The sequence below is a fragment of the Condylura cristata genome, unplaced genomic scaffold (assembly GCF_000260355.1).
Source record: "Condylura cristata isolate star-nosed mole 26May11 unplaced genomic scaffold, ConCri1.0 scaffold00002, whole genome shotgun sequence".
NCBI lineage: Eukaryota > Metazoa > Chordata > Mammalia > Eulipotyphla > Talpidae > Condylura > Condylura cristata.
This window is the reverse complement of record NW_004567103.1, coordinates 45296098-45316899: the sequence shown is the minus strand read 5'-3', so window position 1 is coordinate 45316899 and position 20802 is coordinate 45296098. Positions and strand designations below refer to the sequence as shown.

The 20802-nt window shown below is 38.3% G+C and overlaps 1 protein-coding gene across 1 annotated transcript in view; it reads left to right on the top strand.

Moving 5' to 3' along the window:
• Positions 1–20802, top strand: part of METAP1D (methionyl aminopeptidase type 1D (mitochondrial)) — a 66993-nt gene that overhangs the window by 30139 nt on the left and 16052 nt on the right. The window contains 1 exon segment of the mRNA XM_004674542.2: positions 19431–19588. Coding sequence (XP_004674599.1) covers positions 19431–19588 — 158 coding nt within the window.

Genomic DNA, 20802 nt, shown 5'->3' with positions numbered 1-20802 from the left:
AGGCTACAGGCTGGAATGATTCAAAAGGAAATGTGCATTACTAATATGATCGAACTCATAAATTCTCCATGTCAGTTTGCCACTTGTGGCTGAAAATTGCAGTCAGGTTGGTTGGCTAGAGGCAAAAAGACTAGAGTTACATAATATTTATGAGGTCTGCAGTTAGCAATCACCAAACCCAAATATTGCCATCTTTCAGATTACTCAGTGAGGTCAGCTTCATCTAGTTGTAGCAGCGGAGTAGAAAGCAGGATGGATTGCGTGATGATAAAACATTTGTAAGTTTAAGTTCTGCCCATGCCCAGCCACTGCTATCTCCTTTTAGGATTTAGAGTCTTCCTGATTTATCTTATATCTCACCCCATCTACTTGCTGCCTGGGGTTTTATAATGCAAAAGCAGAACTAGAAATTCCCTTACTTCCATGAAGTCTCCCTGAAGACTTCCGGCCTCTGTACATCTGCACTATGGCCAAGTCCACACACTTTTCAGACCCCAGTCAGCACATCGCATCACCCTGTACTCAGAAACAAGTGTCCAGGTCTCCCCTCTCTTGTGCACCTCTGGAGTTTGCACAGTACATAGGAGCTAAAACTCTGAGCCTCAGGATTTCCCAAGAAGCAGGTGTGGCTGTAAATGGCAAATTAGAATTGTGTGACTGACTGACTGTTTGTCCACCATAAAGAAACACTAGTCTTGGAGCTGTGCCTTGCTCACAACTCAGGAACAACTGAGGGTCAATGCCGATTGAATGCTTTGTTTTCTTCTTTTATAGTCAGCACCCCTGATTTAAAGTAACTCATTTCCCACACTTAGTATGCCTCGGGAAAGCTAATATTTGTGTGGTGTTGTTTTGGTTTTTATTTTAGTGTTGCATCAAATACTTAAAGTTGTTTTTTTTTTTCCCCAAAGATTTATCCACGCATGCATATAAGAATTGGGGCACAGGTCAGAGATGCAGGGGTAAGAGGATTCACCAGAGTGGAGCAAAACAGGCAGATGGTGTGAAGTTCACTGCTAGGGGAAGCGGTGGGTAGGCCAGGAGAGGTCCTCCACGCCACGTGGGTCACTTAAACTTTCCATCATTGAAAACTTCAAATGTAGATCAGAAGATATAATCCTCCGTACTATTGTAATGGATCAGATCACTTTGATAGGAAAAGTTCATCATTTATTTCTGTCAACTGTATGTCATTGTGGTTTTTCAAACTTGTAGGTAGAGTTGGGAGTATTCTGAAACTCATAATGAAAAATACATAAGGAGAGCATTTGTTCTAAGGGAACAACAGAGTATCTTCTATCTCCTCTCCCTCAACTTTAAGACACCTTACACTTCCCAGAAGGAAATCAACTGAATACATGAGGATGCTAGGAACTAGTCTACACAGAGGCTTTGTTTAGAGCTGGAAGATTAATTATAAATTGAAGTTTATGTAAACTTCTTGGTCTCCCTCGCGGTTCTAAGACTAGGGAAAGTCTGTAACTGTTTCTCAATGTTCTCAGGCATTCCTGAGAACACTGTATTTAGAACTGTTTTAGAGCTGAATCAGAACAAGAACTAGAGCACTAAAAAGAGGAGGATTGCCCCAAACCAACCCAGACACATAAATCATAAAATTAAAGATATAAGTATAAATTGTAAGTCTAAAAATGTTCTAACTTTCCCTACCTAACCCTCCCATGATTAGGTTATTACTTTGGCAGGGGGTGTTTTCAATATTAACCCCCCCACCCTTTTTTTAATAATATAATAGTTTATTTTTAAAAATTTTTCCATCATTTTCTTTTATATATATATACATACATATATATATGTATATATATATATTAGTTTATTTTTACATCATTTTGTGCATTTTTCCATCTCACTTGCAATCCCCTTGGGCTTCCCATCACCAAATCACCCATGTGCCATCACCATAGTTCAGTGCATTTGTGCCACCCCCTCCCCTTAGTTTATTTATTTTTTAAAGATTTGTTTATTTGTGTGTACAGAACTGGGATACAGGCCAGAGTGCAGGGATGGTGAGAGGTTTCACCAGAGACAGAGTGGGGAGCAGAACAGGCAGATCGATGAAGTACACTGCAGAGAGAAGTAGTGGAGCGGTCTGCCAGCCATGTGGATCATCTCCAGGGCAGGCGGGGATCAAACTCGTGGAGGTGGCTGTTGCTTCTTAGTGCTGTGCTTTAACCTGTGCACCACCAGGGAGGGCCCTATTTTTACATCATTTTGTGCCTTTTTCCACCTCAGTTGTAATCCCCGTGGGCTTTCCATCACCAAATCACCCATGTGCCATCACCATAGTCCCGTGTATTTCCCTCCCCACCATTGTTTTTTATCACATTCCCCATTCCACCCCCATAAAATGTCTCTGGTACATAGTCATTCATTATTATTATTATTTCCTCACCTGGTCCTTTATACTCCTGCTATGTGTGAAACCATCTGGTATTTTTCCTTTTCTTTCTGGCTTATTTCACTAAGCATGATCCCTTCCAGTGCCATTCATGTTGCTGCAAAAGGCATGTGTTTATCTTTTTTGATTGCTGAGTAATATTCCATTGTGTATTTGTACCACATCCTTTTAATCCAGTCATCTGCTTTTGGGCATTTGGGTTGTTTCCATGTCTTCCCCCTTTTTTTTTGGAGGGGTGCTTTCATTTTACTGGCACATCTCCTTTGTTTAGCCTACCCAGTCAATACTTCATATTTAGGAACATGGAGGGCAATACTGGTAGAGGGGTGGGGAGAGATAAAGTTAAGAGTAAGGTGAGTTTGTATGTCTATTTGACTTATTTATACATATACACACATATACTAAGATGCATAAAAATATGATACTAGAATAATGTTTCAATTTTTAAAACTTGTTTTTAAAGAAAAATCAGTTGTAGATTATGCAAACATGAATTACTGTCTTATATTTAGGCATAAAACAATGGAAAATTCATTTGTAATAGAAACCAAGAATATAAAATAACTGAAATTCAATGTAAAGCCAACTGTATGGTCAAAAATACTTTAAATAAGGTTGAAATGCAATGGCAAACTGAAAAAAAAATTGAAACAATATAATCCACAAATGTTTAATATTTCTAGTTCACCAAGTCCTCTTAAGCATCAAGTAGAAAACAACTAGTGGGGCCCTCCCTGGTGGCGCAGCGGGTTAAAGCACTGCACTAAGAAGCTAAAGTCACTTAAGCATGAGTTTGATCCCCGCCTGCCCCAGAGGTGACCACATGACGCAGCAGACCTCTCCTGACTGGCCTGCTGCTTCCCTCAGCAGTGTACTTCATCGACCAGCCTGTTCTGCTCCCCACTCTGTCCTCTCACCGCCCCTGCACCTCTGGCCTGTACCCCAGTTCTGTCTGCACAAATAAATAAATCTTAAAAAAAAAAGAAAAGAAAACAACTAGTGAAGTTCTAAATTTTAGAAGATTTTCACAAAAGAATATGAATAAAGAGATCTTCAACCTCAGTACCATCTGAATAAAAATAAAGATGAAATACTGTTTTTCACTTACAAGATTGACAACGGTTTTAACATTGATGATATTGGTGAGGATGTAGGGAAATAGGCACACTGGGAATATAAATTGCTATACAATGGAGAGCAGCTTTGAAGTAACAAAAATTTTACATATTCTTTAATCCAAGAATTCTACTTCAGTGGATTTAAATCAATAAACATAATTGGGGCCCTCCTTGGTGGCACAGTGGGTTAAAGTGCAGCGCTGTGAAGCTGTCAGGAGCTACTGTAGCAGGAGTTTGATCCCCTGCTAGGGAGGTGACCCGCATGGCACTGCCTTGCCTGCTGCTCCTCTCAGCAGTGTATTTCAGTCACTCTGCCTGTTCTCTGGTGAATCTCTCAACCCCTCACCTCTAGCCTACACCTCCGTTCTTGTATGCATAAATAAATTAATCTAACAAAAGCATTCTTGGCTACATGTGCATCTGTACTGTAAAAAGTAAATATATTAAGCAAGGCAAAAAACAACCCATCTGGATCCTCCTAATGGCTATGTGACCCATCCATATAAAGGAATACTGTGAAACCACCAAAAAAGGCCAGGTGCATTTTTTGTTAAAGACAAAGAGAAATGACGTGCTTTCAGCTACACAGTTTAATAAAACTACATGTACAAACAATATTTATAAAATATGACAATACCCTATAAAATATAGTAATTATAATATAGTCATTGATACACAGAAGAATATTCTCAAGTGTGTTTGGTGAATGTTAACTGACCATTTGAAGGGTGCTTCTTAACTGGTCTTTCCCCTTTAAGCCTTTTCTTTTAAACATTTTTAAAAAAATTTATGCATACAAAAGCTGGGGCATAGTCTAGATGTGTGGGGGTCAGGGGTGAGAGGATTCACCAGGAACAGGGTGGGGAGCAGAACTGGTGGATCTTCAGAAATACACTGCTGAGGGGAGCAGTGGGTGAGAGGTCTGCTGCATCATGTGGGTCACTCCCCTGGTGCTGCAGGAGTTCCTGCTATAGTGGTGGCGGACAGCTCTCTAGTGCTTACTTTAACCCCTGAGCCACTAGGGAGGTCCCCCCTTTTTTTTTTTAAAGATTTATTTGTACATACAGAACTGGGGTACAGAGACTCAGGGGCAGTGAGAGACTTCACCAGAGACAGAGTGGGGAGCAGAACAGGCAGATCAACGAAGTACACTGCTGAGGGAAGCAGTGGGCGGGTCAGGAGAGGTCTGCCACGCCATGTGGTCTCCTCCGGGGAAGGCGGGGATCGAACTCATGCGGAAGTGGCTTTAGCTTCTCAGTGCAGTGTTTTAACCCGCTGCGCCACCAGGGAGGGCGGGAAAGGGCACATTCATTTTTTTATGAAAAGATGTTCATGGATAGCATATTTTAATGAAATGTTTTAATTTAATACCATGCATGTACCATTTTCATAATCAAAAAAAGAAGATGAAACAAAACCGGGGCTTCCCATGGACTCTGGCTCATCCTGTGTGTTTGAAGGCATCCAGGGCACATATACTCAAGATCTAAACCTTTAAGTAGTGGGTTCAGGGCCCTCCCTGGTGGTGCAGTGGGTTAAAATGCAGCACTAAGAAGCTAAAGCCACTTCAGCATGAGTTCGATCCCGACCCTGGAGGTGATACATAGGAGAGCAGACCTCTCCTGACGCGCCCGCTGCTCCCCACTCTGTCTCTGGTGAATCCTCTCCCTGCCCCTGCGCCTCTAGCCTGTACCCCAGTTCTGTATGAATAAATAAATCTTTTTTTAAAAAGTGGGTTCATGGGCCCTCCCTGGTGGCGCAGTGGGTTAAAGCACAGCACAAAGAAGCTTAAGGCACTTCTGCATGAGTTCGATCCCCGCCTGCCCGGGAGGAGATCCACATGGCGAGGCAGACCTCTCCTGACCCGCCCGCTGCTCCCCTCAGCAGTGTACTTTGTCAATCTGCCTGTTCTGTACCCCGCTCTGTCTCTGGTGAATCCTCTCACCCTCCGCATCTCTGGCCTGTACCCCAGCTCTGTATGAATAAATAAATAAATCTTTAAAAAAAAAAAAAGTGGGTTCAGAATGAAAAAGTTAAAACTAGACACTGTCTAGTTCACAATTGCCTAAGACCTAGGAAAGAGATTCCATGGGGAGGGAAGTGATTGTGTCGCTTTAGCTCTTGTGTTTAGCAAACACCTAATTCTTAGGGAACAGGTGAAGCAACAGGATGGTTGTCCAGAACAGTATTCTGGCACGCTCGGTAGCATGCAGAGAACATCATCTCTCGAGCAGTACCAATGCAAAGGTCAGTCATGATGCTGAAAGAAACAGGAAACTGGAGTTACTGTTAGTGAGTTCATGTCCGTGGCTTTCCATATTCCTTCACTAGATTCTTTTGACTCGACAGGAGCAGGGTGATTTGCAGTTGTTTGTCACGACTGGTTTTGCTTTGTTTTCCCCTCCCTTCACTTACTAAGAGCCATCAGCTGGTGAAAACGGGCTTATTTAGTGAGGGCTGTGCCCTCCTCTTCGCTCCTGTGTATTTTTATGGATAACTTACATCTGATCGTGCCTTTGGGACCCAGTCTCATTTGGAGCTGGGCTCCCCAGATTTTATGGTTTCTTTAGTGAGAAAGTTTTCATAGATTTCCATCTATTGCTTTAAAAAAATTATAGTTTGGTGTCTTAAAAAATCTGTCCCTTTGGGTGTTCACTTGGTTTCTGAAATGGAGCTAAGGTCTTGAAGTGGTTTCTGAGTAAATAATGCAACATGTGTTTAGAGTCTGTAACTCTTCCTTCTCTTTAACCACATCCTAGATAACCTGCCAATGGTAAGTGTCATTTGTATGAATAGATTCTCTAGTTTTAGTTTTCAAGGGCTTTTTTTTTTTCATTCAAGCTGTCTGAATGATTAATGTGACTAGGAAAATACTGTTGACCCATTTAAATCATGTCAAACAACATCCATTGCTCATCTACATAATGAAACACACACTGAACATTACATCTTAAGTGTGGGAGCCAGTGAACTACAAAATAATATTTTACTCATGTAGCTTGTGAAATAAAATATAAGCCATTAGGACTAACTATAGAATTAAATATTAAACCATTCAAATGGTAATTGTCAGTGAAAATCACCTATAAAATGAAACAACTAATAAAACATTTATTCTTTAGTAGTTAATTAGAGGAAGTGGTGATGGTTACATGTAACAGTGTGAGTTTAAGAAAAGACTTTATTTCAAAGCATATTTTAATATTATTTGAGTATAATTTATACAATCATTTTGAGATTTATTATATATTGTTGAGTTTTTTCCAATTGTTAATCAGTGGTTGTGAAAATAACAGTTTGCTTAAAAATAGGGAGAAAATTGTTTGATGTTTTTATTATGATTTCATAAAGTTGGTTCCTGAATAAGACAGCTCATTTATAGTAGAAACTAGTTTCATCAATGATCAGATAACAAAGATAAGCTTTGACTGTTTTTGAAATATCTAAATTTTGCAAGGACACAGTTTGCACAGTGTTTAAATAAATGCAAAAGTTAACAGCACTGAAATTTAGGCTATCAGGTTTCCATGGTTACACCTTTCCAAGTTATTCATGTATTGTGTAAATGGGTCTGTGAGTCACTGATAATTATTTGTTTTTTTGTTTGTTGTCTTGATAATTCTGTGTTTAGCTGAATTTAATACAGTTCACACAGCTTGCTTTGGCTTATGTATATTTTAGTGTTTGTGATTGACAGTGATTGAGCATTTCTTATGGAGTGCTTGCTTTTTTTGTCATAAATGATATATGTTGGTAGTGCTTGAAATGTAAATAAGTTCTTCCTGTAGCACTGTTTAGTAAACAGGAATTTTTATGCAAAAAAGACATTTAAACAATAGAATTTAGTAAGCTTGGGAATATTTCTATTAAATAGTTACACACTGAGACAAATACATTTTAATTCTTACAAAGTTTAAGTTACTGAGGTTACTGAAGACAACATGACCATTTTTTTGACATTAAACACTACTTAGTAACAATAAAAACAGGGTCATTCTATTCTGACTTTTAAAATTGTTTAACTTTTAAAATTGTTTATGATAGTGTTGCAGGGAATGTCTTCACAGCCTAGTGGAGTCTTTCTTCAACATTTCTCCCATCTGACCTTTTGCATAGATTTAAAACTATTTTATATACTAATGTGTTTGCAGGAAAGCTGGAGTCTTTTCAGCCTCTGAAATGAAAGAGGAGATTTTCATTAAACCTTACCACTATCCATCAGCATTCTAGCAAGGCCCCATCAAGAACTCTCAGAAAAATGTCAAAATTAGGCTGGGCATGATCCAACCTACTGAGTTAAAGCCTTCTCTAAATGTACTACAATCATAAGATGCTGTCCAGCTTGTCAAGTATTAGCACATCTGTAGTCTCATTGGATGGTCAAGGTGGTCTTCTGATGAAGGCAAGAGAAGCTTTGGATAACATGGGTTTTAAGTAGCAGCTCTGGGACTCCAGGTAGGATTTCATGAATACTTTGCAATACTAACTTTGTGGATTATCCAAAAAACATTTTGAAATTCAGGCTGATTTCTACCTAACGATCAGTCTATCATGGCATGACCTCTTCCCACATTCAGACAACCAGTGATCATAATTACCATTTACCAAGCGCATTCCCTTTGCCACTCTCCATGCCTCATGTCACATAATATAACAACCATGTAAGGAAGGCATCCTTATTCCTGTTAACAGAGAAGGAAACTAAGGCGTGGAGAGTTAACTAACTTGTGCAAGTAAACCAGACAATGCTCAGGATAGAAAGCTCAAGTGAATGTAATTAGGAAGGTGTGTCATTCGGAGGCAAAAATCCCATCATACATTCACAAGCAAAATATAAGGTGTTTTAAATTCCACAGTTTCCTTCTTTTTACCTCCAAATTTGCTATGCTTTTACTTAGGTATCTTGAGGGCAGTATTTTCTTTTGTGACACTCTGGTAGAAATATAACTCAAAGTGTTCAGCATACCTCACATTAGACAATAAACTGTGCACACATCAACTACTTCAATTTTATTACTATATTGAAGGCTTTAATCTAAAAATGAAATGATGAATGTGTTATTCCACGTGTGAATAATCATAGCTATGGTTTTCCAGTTATAATGTGTTTTCAGACATGAGACATAACCTGCTTTCTGTCGATGAACTGTACTCATTTGCTAGTGGTGGTTTTAAATTTTTAATATTTTATATACAAACTAATGACTTTATATTTGAGCATGTCCCTAGCTGAAAAAAAAAATAGAGTTTGTGAGCAAACTTCTGTGGGAGTACCTTTTTAATCCTGCGTATTTTAACACATTGTACATTTTGTTTTCATCCTTAAAGCTATGGAGTGTTTCTTCACATGGTCAACTAATTCTATGCAGTTGAATTGAATAAAAATTAAATGTAGTAACATGACTACATCATTCAAAAAAAAACTGTCTTCAGACAACTTGGAATCTCCCCCCTTTTTTTTTTTTCTAGAGCAACTACTGGGTATTTTCTCTTTAGTTTTCTTGTGAAAATAACTCCTTAATGAGTGAATAGTCTTGGCTTTTTTTGTTTTCAAATGCTTTAATACAATAAAAAATGTCATATAAGCTGTGTCTCTGATCATGAGCTAAGTCCCAATGTCTCATATTATTACATAGTTCTTTCCAAATAATTAATAACTTAAATAGCATTTTATGTAACAGCGGTATTTATGAAGTCTTTTTTATTAAGAATTAAGTATTTACTGTATCAAAATTTCTTTAGTACATGATATTTTTATATGGACTTTTCCTAAAATTGAAAACTCCATGTGTGATTTCTGTGAAATTGCTTTTTCTGAGTCTTATTTGGTGCTTCAATATATATTTTTACTCCTTTCGTCTTCTTTAACCAAAGTGTGTGAAATAACAGGAATATTTCTGGTGAGAGACTTTGGAAAGTTGAAGTTTGCCAGATGTTTTGTGCTAACCTAGAAGGTGCATTCCCTGCATATCAGGACCCTGAAAATCTTTCCTGTTATTTGATGGAACCTTTGCATTTTGTTCATTTTGGTGTTGTATTTCCACTCTGATCAGAGTTTGTCTTTTAGTCTGATTGAAATTATATTACGGCATCCAGAAAATCTGGCAAAGAAAATGATATTTTGATGACATTTTTCACAGGGCTCAACTAGAATGAATTATTACATTTCAACCATTGCCCTAATAAACAGTTCCTTTATTTCCCCTGGGAAGGATACAGTATTTCTTTGTTCAAGAAGTTGCCTGAGTATATGTATTGTTGAAGCGCTAAAAAGCAGCTTTTCTCTAAATTTTAGCTGAGAGACAATGGGATTTTCTAAGTATATACTATTCCAGTGTGACTCAATATTTTATGATTATAAAGATGAACTTAAATTTTGAAGTAAACACTTTTTATCTTAAAATGGGGCATTTTATAGAAAAGCCCTATTGTGTTCTTCAAGTTAATCATCCCTAGGTAACTTATACTTACTCACCAAATGGTCTGCTTGTAGTTTCAGATTTTGAGTTCTTATTGTAATATTTGACATATCTTCCACAGCTCTGGTTGGGCTAGCCTAAATACATTTTTTTTTCTAAACCCTCAAACATGAGTGTACTTTACTAAGCACATTTTATTAGTCTGAGTTTCTCAGGTGGTTGTGTTATGTCCCCCAAAACCACTTTTTGTTTAAATACCAGGTGCTACTGTTACACATTAATGTACAAATCCCATATCCAACTTAGCTTGTGTAAAGAAGCAAGATAAAACATTTTTCTAAACCATTCCCAAACTTGCTGATGTTATATTCAATCAGTTACTACTGATCAATTTTTGAAAAGGAGGAGGCGCGTAGCATGGAGCTAACTTCCTGGTGGAGCCCCAGGGAAGGTCATGTTTTGCTGTAACCTGGGCATCAGTTTTGAATGTTGTTATTCTTGGGAGAGGAGCCCTGAGGCAGCCACTCTTCCTTTTCCCAGTGGTGCTCTGACTGTGTCTACTTCCCAGCTCATCTTCTTGAGAAGCTTTGGTTTATGGCTTGCTGATGAGTTCTGACATCCTTAGACAAGTACCTAGCCTACCTTCATTTGACTACTTAGTTTTTTTAGTAGCAGTAGCCTAATGCTATTTTAATTTGAGAATGATGCCGTTTCACAGAAATGGCAAACTTAGAGCTTAAAGCAGTTAAGGTAAAATTTTATGTTCTGGCATAAAGGTGTATTATGACTTTTTACACATTTTAACTTTTGTGTAAATAATTAATGAATAATTTTATATGGAATTTTTATACACTTCTTTTTTATTTATGTGGAATCCTTTTTACTGTTTTAGCTATAAGTAACTGAAAGGACAAGACTGTTGGATGTCAAGTAGAAACTTTATTTCAGACAAGCATTTATACCAGTATATTTTAGGATTGACTCTTGTTTTACTATGAGCATTAAAGAATGTGACCTGTTTTCCAATACCAGCATATCAGCTGGTCCTACATCCTCCTAAAAATGTTGTTTAATAAACACAGTAGTTTTATCATTCAGAGTCTATTGCCAAATGCTGTTAATTGGGGGGGGGGAGGGGAAGGCCACGGGAGGGAAGGTTTCTATAGTTTTGTGGAACAGAACCACTGTTCTCCTTGTAATGCCATCTTAGCTTGAAATCCAGGAAGCAGTGGTGTATGGTGTCCATATCCATGATTTCCTGAACTGGAGAAAAAGTGTGGAAAGCATCTGGGGAGATACAGGCTCTTTACCAGCTTGTTTCCTGTAAGCTCAATTGGAAGACCTTGTCTGTGCAAATAGATTTCAAAATAGAGCCTGCCCTTTGACTGTCTCCATAATTACATGACTCGCTCTGTATTTTATTTGGCAGCCAGAGCAGTTAACCCCTGGAAGGAAGGGGCCGATGGCATGGCCAGCTTGGCTCCCCAGACATGTCCATGGGAATGAATAAAGCACTGTTTGGAGAAGCCTATAGTTAAAAACACACCAGAATGCTCTTCAACCGACTTAAACTTTCAAGAAACAAGTTATAATCTTTACTAGGATTAATGCAAATGCTTCCTTTGTCTTTATTGTGTAGACTGTACAGAGGTATTTAATTGTTTTGAAAAATTGTAAAAATTGGGAGCCAGGGAATTCCTTGTTGCTTTGATGTAATCAACATCTGTCAACAGAATGAATTTGCTTTTGTTTAGTTTCAAGGGCCCTTGTCCTTTAGTTTTTCCCAATCAGTATCCCCGTCAGCCGGGGCATTCCCAGAGCAGTGTAAGCTGTGTGTTTTTTCTTCTTCTTCTATAACATATGCACAGGTTATTTCTTGTGAAGTGTGAGCTTCTCTTCTACATTATAGTCTTCTTGAAATGGGAAGGAACCTTCAATCTTTGTCATTTACTTTTGAAACATTTATTTTAGTTCTAGATTACAAAGATCAGTGAGATACAGGTTATTTAATTTTCCTTCTGCAACACTTGTACAAGTTATCAAACCTATCAAACAGACCTTCAGTGTTGCAGGTCAGAGTTTGGACTTGAGGCTCACATTGCTGTTAGAGCTAGTCTTCCTTGAGGAGTTAGCTGGAGTTTTTGGAGTGTTATCTTTCTGTGGTTCCAAAGTGTACCACCACACTTTGAAAATGTGTTTCTGGCCTACATAGGAAGCAGTATTTCTAAGAAGTTAAAAAATAACTCATATTACTGTCATACAGTAAGTTACTTTGTATAAAATTAATACATTATTTAAATAAACCATTTTTTAAAGTTAAAATCATCAATGAGTATGAGTCACTTGAAAATGAGTTGTTGTTTATACTCTTTGTAATCATAAATCATTTGAATCTGGCAGGCATACCACCCTTCATCCAAAATAATTGCCTCCATTTATAAAATCAATTATATCTTGATATGCTATAAATAATAGTTTTGTTACTAGGTTTTGGCATTTGCTGATCATTATGAAGAAAATATATTCAGTAAGATGTTTTACACAGTGTCTTCTAAATTACATATGATCACTGGTTGACATTGTTGGCTAATGAAAAGTAGTACGACGCTACTTTACTGTGTTGTTTTCCACCCAGATATCTGATACCTCTGCAGTGTAACATAACCAAGGATTGATGGCATGCTGCAGAGTGAAAGTGCTGCCCTAGAAACATACAGTAAAAAATATAGGTGCTTGGAGCCTACATCTGAGTACAAATATGCTTTGTTCAGTTTTACAACTGCTTAAAATAATAATCATTTTAAATGTCTCTTTGAAAGTTCATTCAGGCCTCTCCCCTAAAAATACTTGTTGACCAAAAGAAAACACATTTTCAAGGGTAAAATCGGCTTAATTAAGGGTCATTAGTAAAGGTGCACATAAAATCCCAAGGCTCAGTGGGTGAAATGGAAGCATTTCATTATGTGGTATAGAATGCATGAGCAGATAACAATTAAAATGGACCCTGAGTAAAAGGCCAATAAATATAGGGCATGTCGTGCACAGCAACATTAGTTATTTAAAATGCATCCCTCCCTCCATCATACTTGAATTCCATAATCCCACCTTTCAGGCTTAATCTGTAAAGGGAAATAAAATGCAGCTTTTAGAAATTGATGTTATTACTAAATATGAAACTATTTAAAACACGAACCTAGATTTACATTGCAAATGCAAATTTAAAATAGAACAAATGTACTGTGGGATCCAGAGGATATGTAGCAATTTTAAGAGAAGTTCAAGTATGCACAGTGTGCTCCTCTTTGAAGTGAAAGAAGTGGTTGTCTTGTTAGGCTCAAACTAGCAGCTGATAGAATTTTTTTGTAACACTGAAAAGAATCCTTAGTGTTACCTTTAATAACAATAAATATAACATTTTAGTGTTCATTACAAAAAGATATAGATTTACTGCCTAAGGAAACCCTATGGAGAGCCTCTGTTACATAACCATTAGTAACAGCACTCACTATGCTCCTGTCTTTTTTTTTTTTTTAATTTACTTATTTTTGCATATGAGAGCTGGGGTGTAGGCTAACGACAGAGTGGGGAGCTGAACAGGCAGATTGACTGAAATACACTGCTGAGGGGAGCAACAGGGCAAGAGATAGAGGTCTGATGTGCCATGTGAATCCAACTCGTGCTGCAGTGGCTGCCAATAGCTTCACAGTGCTGAGTCTTAACCCCTTGAGCCACCAAGGGGGCCCCTGCTCCTGTCCTTTACGATCAAATCAGTCCATAGCAGCTCCTGGCTGACTTGGGGCGCTCCTCATTGCTGAGGTTTCTGATGATTTCCTACGAGTATCTCCTATATGTCAGATCATTCTACTTGTCCTTTGCAATAATTAGTGCACACCTGATCCTTGTTTCCAAAAATAAGTTTTAATAAGAGAGGGTGTGGCTGTGGGACTTGCATGAATGGTAGTACCCAGAAGATGGAAAGATCAGCCCTATGAATGATGGGAACTCAGCTTGATATCCCTAGCCCTGTTGATGGACTTTGTACTCCAAATTAGCTGTAACATTTGCAGGAGCAAGTTGGAAATTAAATGAAGTTGTATTAAGTTTATCTGCAGTGTTTTTACTTATTTTTAATTGAGATATAACTGACATATAGCATTATATTTGTTTTTAGTGTATTAATAGAAAAAGAAAAAATATAGGAAACTCACACTTTTTTCTAGAATGATCTATATCAGATATCGTAGTTTGGTTTTCCTTTCTATGTCCCTGAATATGATTGGGAATGGGGAACTTAATTTTGTTCACTCTGCATTTAGAGAATTTGTTAATTACTATTTATTAACTGCAACCTGACAAACAAAGTTGAGGACCCCCCTTCCTTTTCTTTGCCATCTTAATTGGAGCACGATTATCTTCTAAAGCCAATCATTAACTTAAGCCCACGTCTTTATTTCACCTGTGAAAACACAAGATTTTTTTCCCTCCTGCTTTGTAATGAATAGTTAGCGGAGTAAATGTGGTATGGCACCTTATCCTACTACCATGTGACAACATTTATAGGTTTTCTTTTATCAGACTGAAAGAAAAGATTTTGCTTCAATTTTTTTAAAGCATTTCATTAAAGTGGAATTGCAGAGAGCATTGCAGAACTGTAATTGTCAACAGATTGGATTTGTTCAGGCGGTATCCCTCATGCTTGAGTCATGTATGGTGGGACAGGTACATCAGCAACACTGCTCATCCCTGAAAAGTCTCAAAAGCCTTATCCAGATAAGCTAGTTCCAATGACTTCCTGCGTCAACTTTAAGAACATAGCAAAGATTCCCTAGCCCAGCCTGGTGGCCAACAGGTTAGGGCACAGCACTGCAAGCTAGCCGCTGCCGCTTCAATGTGAGTTGGATCCCCACCCAGGAGGTGTCCCACATGGTCCAGCAGACCTCTCCTGACCCATCCGCTGCTCCCTTCAGCACTGTACTTCATCCATCTGCCTATTCTGCTCCCCACTCTGTCTCTGGTGAATCCTCTCACTGCCCCTGCACCTCTGGCCTGTACCCCAGTTCTGTATGCACAAATAAATAAATCTTAAAAAAAGAGAGAGAGAAGAAAAGATTCCCTTGGACTCTTTGGCCCCAGCAGCAGAAGCAAAATGATGAAAGGAACGTCCTCATTCGGAAAGCGTCGCAATAGGACTCACAGGTTGTGCCGCCGCTGTGGCTCTAAGGCCCACCATCAGCAGATGTCAACTTGCGGCAAGTGTGGCTATCCTGTCAAGTGGAAGAGAAAGTATAACTTGAGTGCAAAGGCCCAAAGACGAAATACCAGCGGGACTGGTGGAATGAGGCACCTAAAAATTGTATATCGCGGATTCTGGCATGGATTCCGTGAAGGAACAACACCGAAACCCAAGAGGGCCTCTGTTGTAGTGTCCAGTTCATCGTAAGGATTTCAGCAGCCAGGCAATAAATTTCTGGTTTAAAAGAAAGAAAGAAAGAAAGAAAAGATTCCCTTGTATTGACTGTGTACTGGAACCTGATAATTCTGATAAAGATGATCTCTTTCATGTAATCAGATGCGTTGAAAAAACTTGATGAGTCCTACAATCCATCAGCATATACAGCATTCCTTTGCCCAGGTTCCAGCATGACAACCAAATGCTACTGAATGAAGGCACGAATATCGGAGCTGAAAGGGACCTCAAAGACTGTACAGCTCAGCACCCTCATTTTACTAAACCTTCATCACAGAGCTCAGCAGAGAGCATGAAGCCCCTAAACTCCCAGCCAGCGCTCCAGGTCATGTAGTTTGCTGTGGGCAGGGTCAGGAATAGAACCTTAAATCCAAGGTGTCTTCCAATGCTTGTCACTCTTACCCTTTTTTAAAATTATGCATATCACCACCATGTGCTATAATCTAATGTATTTCTTGTCTACACACCACCACAGTATCCAGTCTCCTTGAGAACAAGGACTTTGTCAACTTTTCATGCTGCATCCAGAATATGGCTTATAGAAGGATTCCATTTCAGAAGTCTTGCTAACAAGATCTCTCTAACCGTTTATCCTGTACCCACTACCAAAATAGGTCACTTCTAGGATTTTTTTTTTAATGAGTAGCAATTCTTGTTTGTTTTTTTTTATTTGTTTGTTTTTGTTTTTTCCTAAGATTTTTATTTATTCATACAGAACTGGGATACAAGCCAGAGGTGCAGGGGTGGTGAGAGGGTTCACCAGGGACAGATTGGGGAGCAGAACAGACAGATCGACAAAGTACACTGCTGAAGGGAGCAGCGGGTGGGTCAGGAGAGGTCTGCTGCTCCAAGTGGATCACTTCTGGGGCCGTGATCAAACTTGCAGTGAAGTGGCAGTGACTAGCTTGCAGTGCTGCATCTTAACCCCCTGCTCCCACCAGGGAGGGCCCACTTATAGGAATTTTCAGGAACAGGACGGTCGCTCTAAATGTTGGCTTATCCCATACCTTTTTTCATAATTAAAAAAGAAAATACAAAACGTCTCTTAAAACCCAGTCCCTGAAAAAAAAAAAACAAAACTATTCTGTAGCAAAGCTTGCTGCTAGAGTCCCTCTGCACTCTGAGAGGCAACTTGGAGAGATATGCACAGTCCTGGATTTAACTTTAGAGAATTCGCATTGGGGACAGCCATTCTACTAGAAATCTGAGCCTTCATTCCTCGTCTATAAAATAGTGATGCCCACAGCTGCCTCCCTACCTTCCAGAGTTGGTTAGAGATTGTATTTGTAGAATACCTACTACTGAGCTCAAAGGAAATGGCTATTAAATATTAACCACAATTATTCTTTTTGTGGTATCAATGAAAAGTAACCATGATACATACTTTCCTCGGAAGGTAAATACAGGTCAGCTTGTGTCCTGTTTGTGTTCTTTCCGAGAAATGCAGTTAGGGGCCTGAGTCTTGGATAGATTCCACCTGGGTCTTTGCTGGGACCCACCCAGATTTTCCATTCCATAGCCACAGTTTGCCCAACTGACTTGGGCCAGCCACCATATGGCTTGGTTAGCAAAGGGAACGTGAGAGAGAGAGAGTGGGTGGATTAGGTTAACCCATCACCATTTGGGGCAAATGACTTGGTGGCAGTAGTAACTTTTAATGGCTTTATAATGCTTTTGACATTTTCTGGGTCATGTGTTGTTAGCTCATTTTTTTTCTCATGGGTTTGGAAGAAGTAATACAACTTGACCTGCTCTCCCTCAGCTTTGGCACTGTGTGTCTCTAGGGAAGTGACTTACTACTCTGTGCCTCAGTGTCCTCAGCTGTGGAATGGAAAGATAGCAGTTCACAATCTCATGATACATTAATGAGCTAACATATGTGGAATGCCTAGTTCAGTAGTTGAGACAGAAGTGCCCAGTATTAGAAGGTATACTGGAGCCCATGTTTTCTTTCTCATTTTACTTTTTAAATATTCTTGAAGGAAATATTATTCACTGGTCCTCTATTAAAATGCCAGGCACTTTCACATACTTTATTCTGATTAATTCTCACCTGAGACTCAAAGAAAACTTGCTCAGGGCCATACAGCTAAAAAGTGGCAGAGCTGAGACACAGCTCTAATGTTACTGCCAGTATTTTGTCTGATGTTTGGAATTGTCCAAAATAATCCCTACAACACTTCTGTAAGTTTGATTCAACAATATCAATTTCAACTTTATGGATGAACATAATTGAGTGAAAATTAATGACACTGAATCACTGACCAAGGTTTTGCTTCAGCAGCTTTTTCTAATTCACTTGAAATCTTGAGTATGGAGTCAGTTGTCACCTGTAGTTCATGTTTCTATCATGTTTCACAGCTGAAAGGTGACTCTAGGTAGTAATTCTTAACATTTGCATGCATCAGCATCACCCTGCGAGCTTGTTAAAGCACAGGTTCTGGCCCCCCAGAGTTGGAGTCAGCAAATTGAGGAACGGCTGGAGGCCTTGTGATGCTGATACTGCTTAGCAGTGTAGGTACTACAATGGGAAAACCTGTGCTCTGGACCAGGAGTCAGCAGGCCTTTTATATAAAGAACCAGGTAGCAAATATTTTAGGCTCTGTGAGCTGATGGTTTCTGTCACAACTACTCTGCCCCTGTAACTCAACAGTAGTCATAGATCATCGTAAGTGAACATGTACCTATGTTCCCATAAACCTTTATTTATGGGCACTGAAATTTGAATTTTATTTCATTTCATATGTTGCAAGGTACTCTTTGTTTATTTTTTACAACCCCTTATAAATGTAAAAATCATTTTTAGTCATCAGCTATATAAAAATAGGCGGCAAGCCAGATTTGACGTTCTAGTCTGTAGTTTGCTATCCCCTGACAATTAAGCATGATGGGGATTTTTTTTAAACTATTGTTTGAATTATAAAATTAATGTAAATGGTGGTTTTAAAAGTTTAGTGGATCAGAAGAATATAAAATGAATCCAAAGTCTCCCCACCCACAACCCCCAATCACCTGCTCCCAAAATAACCACTGCTGATGAGTATCAATTTTCAGAAAATGTATAGGCACATACAAGCTTATTTAAGTGTATAAACTTATTTTGTATTATTGTTATTTTTATAATAGTATTTAGCATTTGCTTTTTCCTTAACTGTGCATTGTGGCCTCTTCTATATCAAACACTGAGATGACTGTGTTTATTCTCTGAAAGTTTCATAGTTCCTGTTGTGTAACTGCCATAAAATATTTAGCCAGGCCCAATTGATGGGCATTTAGATTATTTCCCTTTTTTTCCTACCACAAACAATACTGCAGTGAAAATACATCTTCTGTACATTCATCATTGCATAATTTCTTCAAGGTAAACTCTTAGGAGATGAATTGCCAAGCTGAAGGATATGTGCATTTAAATCTTTCATAGATATTTCTAAATTCCTGTCATGGGTATGTATGTTCATTTTCTTTCAGGATTATGCCCCACATTTTTGCTATTTAGTCTTTATCTTACTTGAACATTCATCACAGTGAATTTCGGTATAATGCCTCACTGCACGTGAACTTAACACAAAGTAGTAATCCTATTGAGGGCAAAAAGTGCAGCTGGCAATTTGTCCATGATTCTTGAAAGGAAAACAGCTTTAAGTAATATAATGGCACCCAAACAGTGCCCCAAATCCAGGGTCATCTTGGACATTGCTGTGTAAGGTACTGTATAGCAAAAATTCTTTTTATAGATGTAGTGTTTAGCAGATGGTTCTATATGTTTGTTTCCCATTAGAGTAGAGTTTTCCATTGTCAAACGTTTATGTAAACATAGTATTAGCTAATAAATATGCTGTGCTACTATTGTACTAGAACTCAGAATACTACTGTTTTCCTTTCTATTTCAGCCTTTTCTTTTTTGAGTCAATAATAAATTAGAATAATGATTTAATAGACAACAATCAACATCTTAAAATGTAACAGTAAGAATTTTTTTTAACTTAAAACATATCTATTTCTGCTTATAGGTTATCATAGAATTTTCTTTTCATCACTCAATCATGTCTACTTACACAAGCAGTCAAGCAGTCAACAAAGAAGAAATTTCTTTTTCCGGAGACAAAGAGATATTTCACACAGTATAGTTTTGCCGGCTGCAGTTTCTTCAGCTCATCCAGTCCCTAAGGTACCGTATTGCCTATTATCTGCTGCTTTTTCCAGCCAAGATAAAGGTTAACTGCAGAAGCGATTAAATGTTTTTGCAGCTTTGAATTCTGAGCCGTTTGAATTGTAATTTTTAAACTTGGTTTGTGATTTAGCAAGTTTTAATATCCTGCAGTTCTGAAATGCTAATTTTTTATAATAATGTGCTGAGCTTACAACTCCTTAGCTCATTTAAATTTCAAAAAATTTCTTTCATGAAATTTTTATATGAAATTTCTAACAGTAGGATAAAACTACTTGTATGTAGTTTCCTAACTTTTAAGAAAAAACTGACCAGAAAATTGGGATCATTCAATAGAGATTAATTGAAACTCATATACTAGACAGTTTTTTCACTAAAGCCTGTTCTTACATTTTCCACATTATTAATGCTGCTGTCGTTGAATTGTCCTTTAAAGTAAATTAAATAAAATGTCTTATCTCCGAGCATTCTTGATTTTTTTCAGAGATTACAATTCTGTGGAAAGACAATCTATCCATTTTTCAAAATGCAGTATAAAGGAGGTGTGGGGGTCATTTAGGAAGACGAAAATAGCTGAAAGAAATAGAGATTTGTCACAGAAATCATCAGCTTTCCCTCTTTTATGCATTTTTTTTCTTACAGTGAACCAACACTAAGTGTAATACTCCTTGAAGGTGAATAGTCCATTTTTATGGCTATAACTCAGGATACAGGCTATGACATCTTCCTCATATTTCCTTAGTATGAAAGAAAAAGAAACCTCGTGAGAGGTAAATGTATTGTTTTAGAATTTTAGTGGCAGCCCAACAGCCTTTCTGCTTATAGGTATAATTTGACCCAGGTCACAAAGCAGAGTGGAGACAAGAGCATAGAGTCTGTGGGGGAGACCAGGTGAGCCTTTGTGAGCACTGGGGTGAAGTTATAGGAAAGAGATGCTCACCTAGACCTCCACTGTGGCAACCAGGCAATGGTATTACCTCTGTCTGAAAGGCCCATCAAGACATGAGAATAAGTGAAGGTCCTTAAATTCTGCACTTCACAAAGAGCTGAGTGCCAACCTCAGCCTTTCCAGAGTTGCTGTGATGTCAATTGAATAGTGTTATCTCCTTCAGCTTCCTGTCCCCAACTGCAGTGTAGCCTTACTGGGTACTATTCAACAATGCTTATGTAGCAGTTTCTATAAATAGCTTGTAAAGAGCTGGACAAAACCTTGG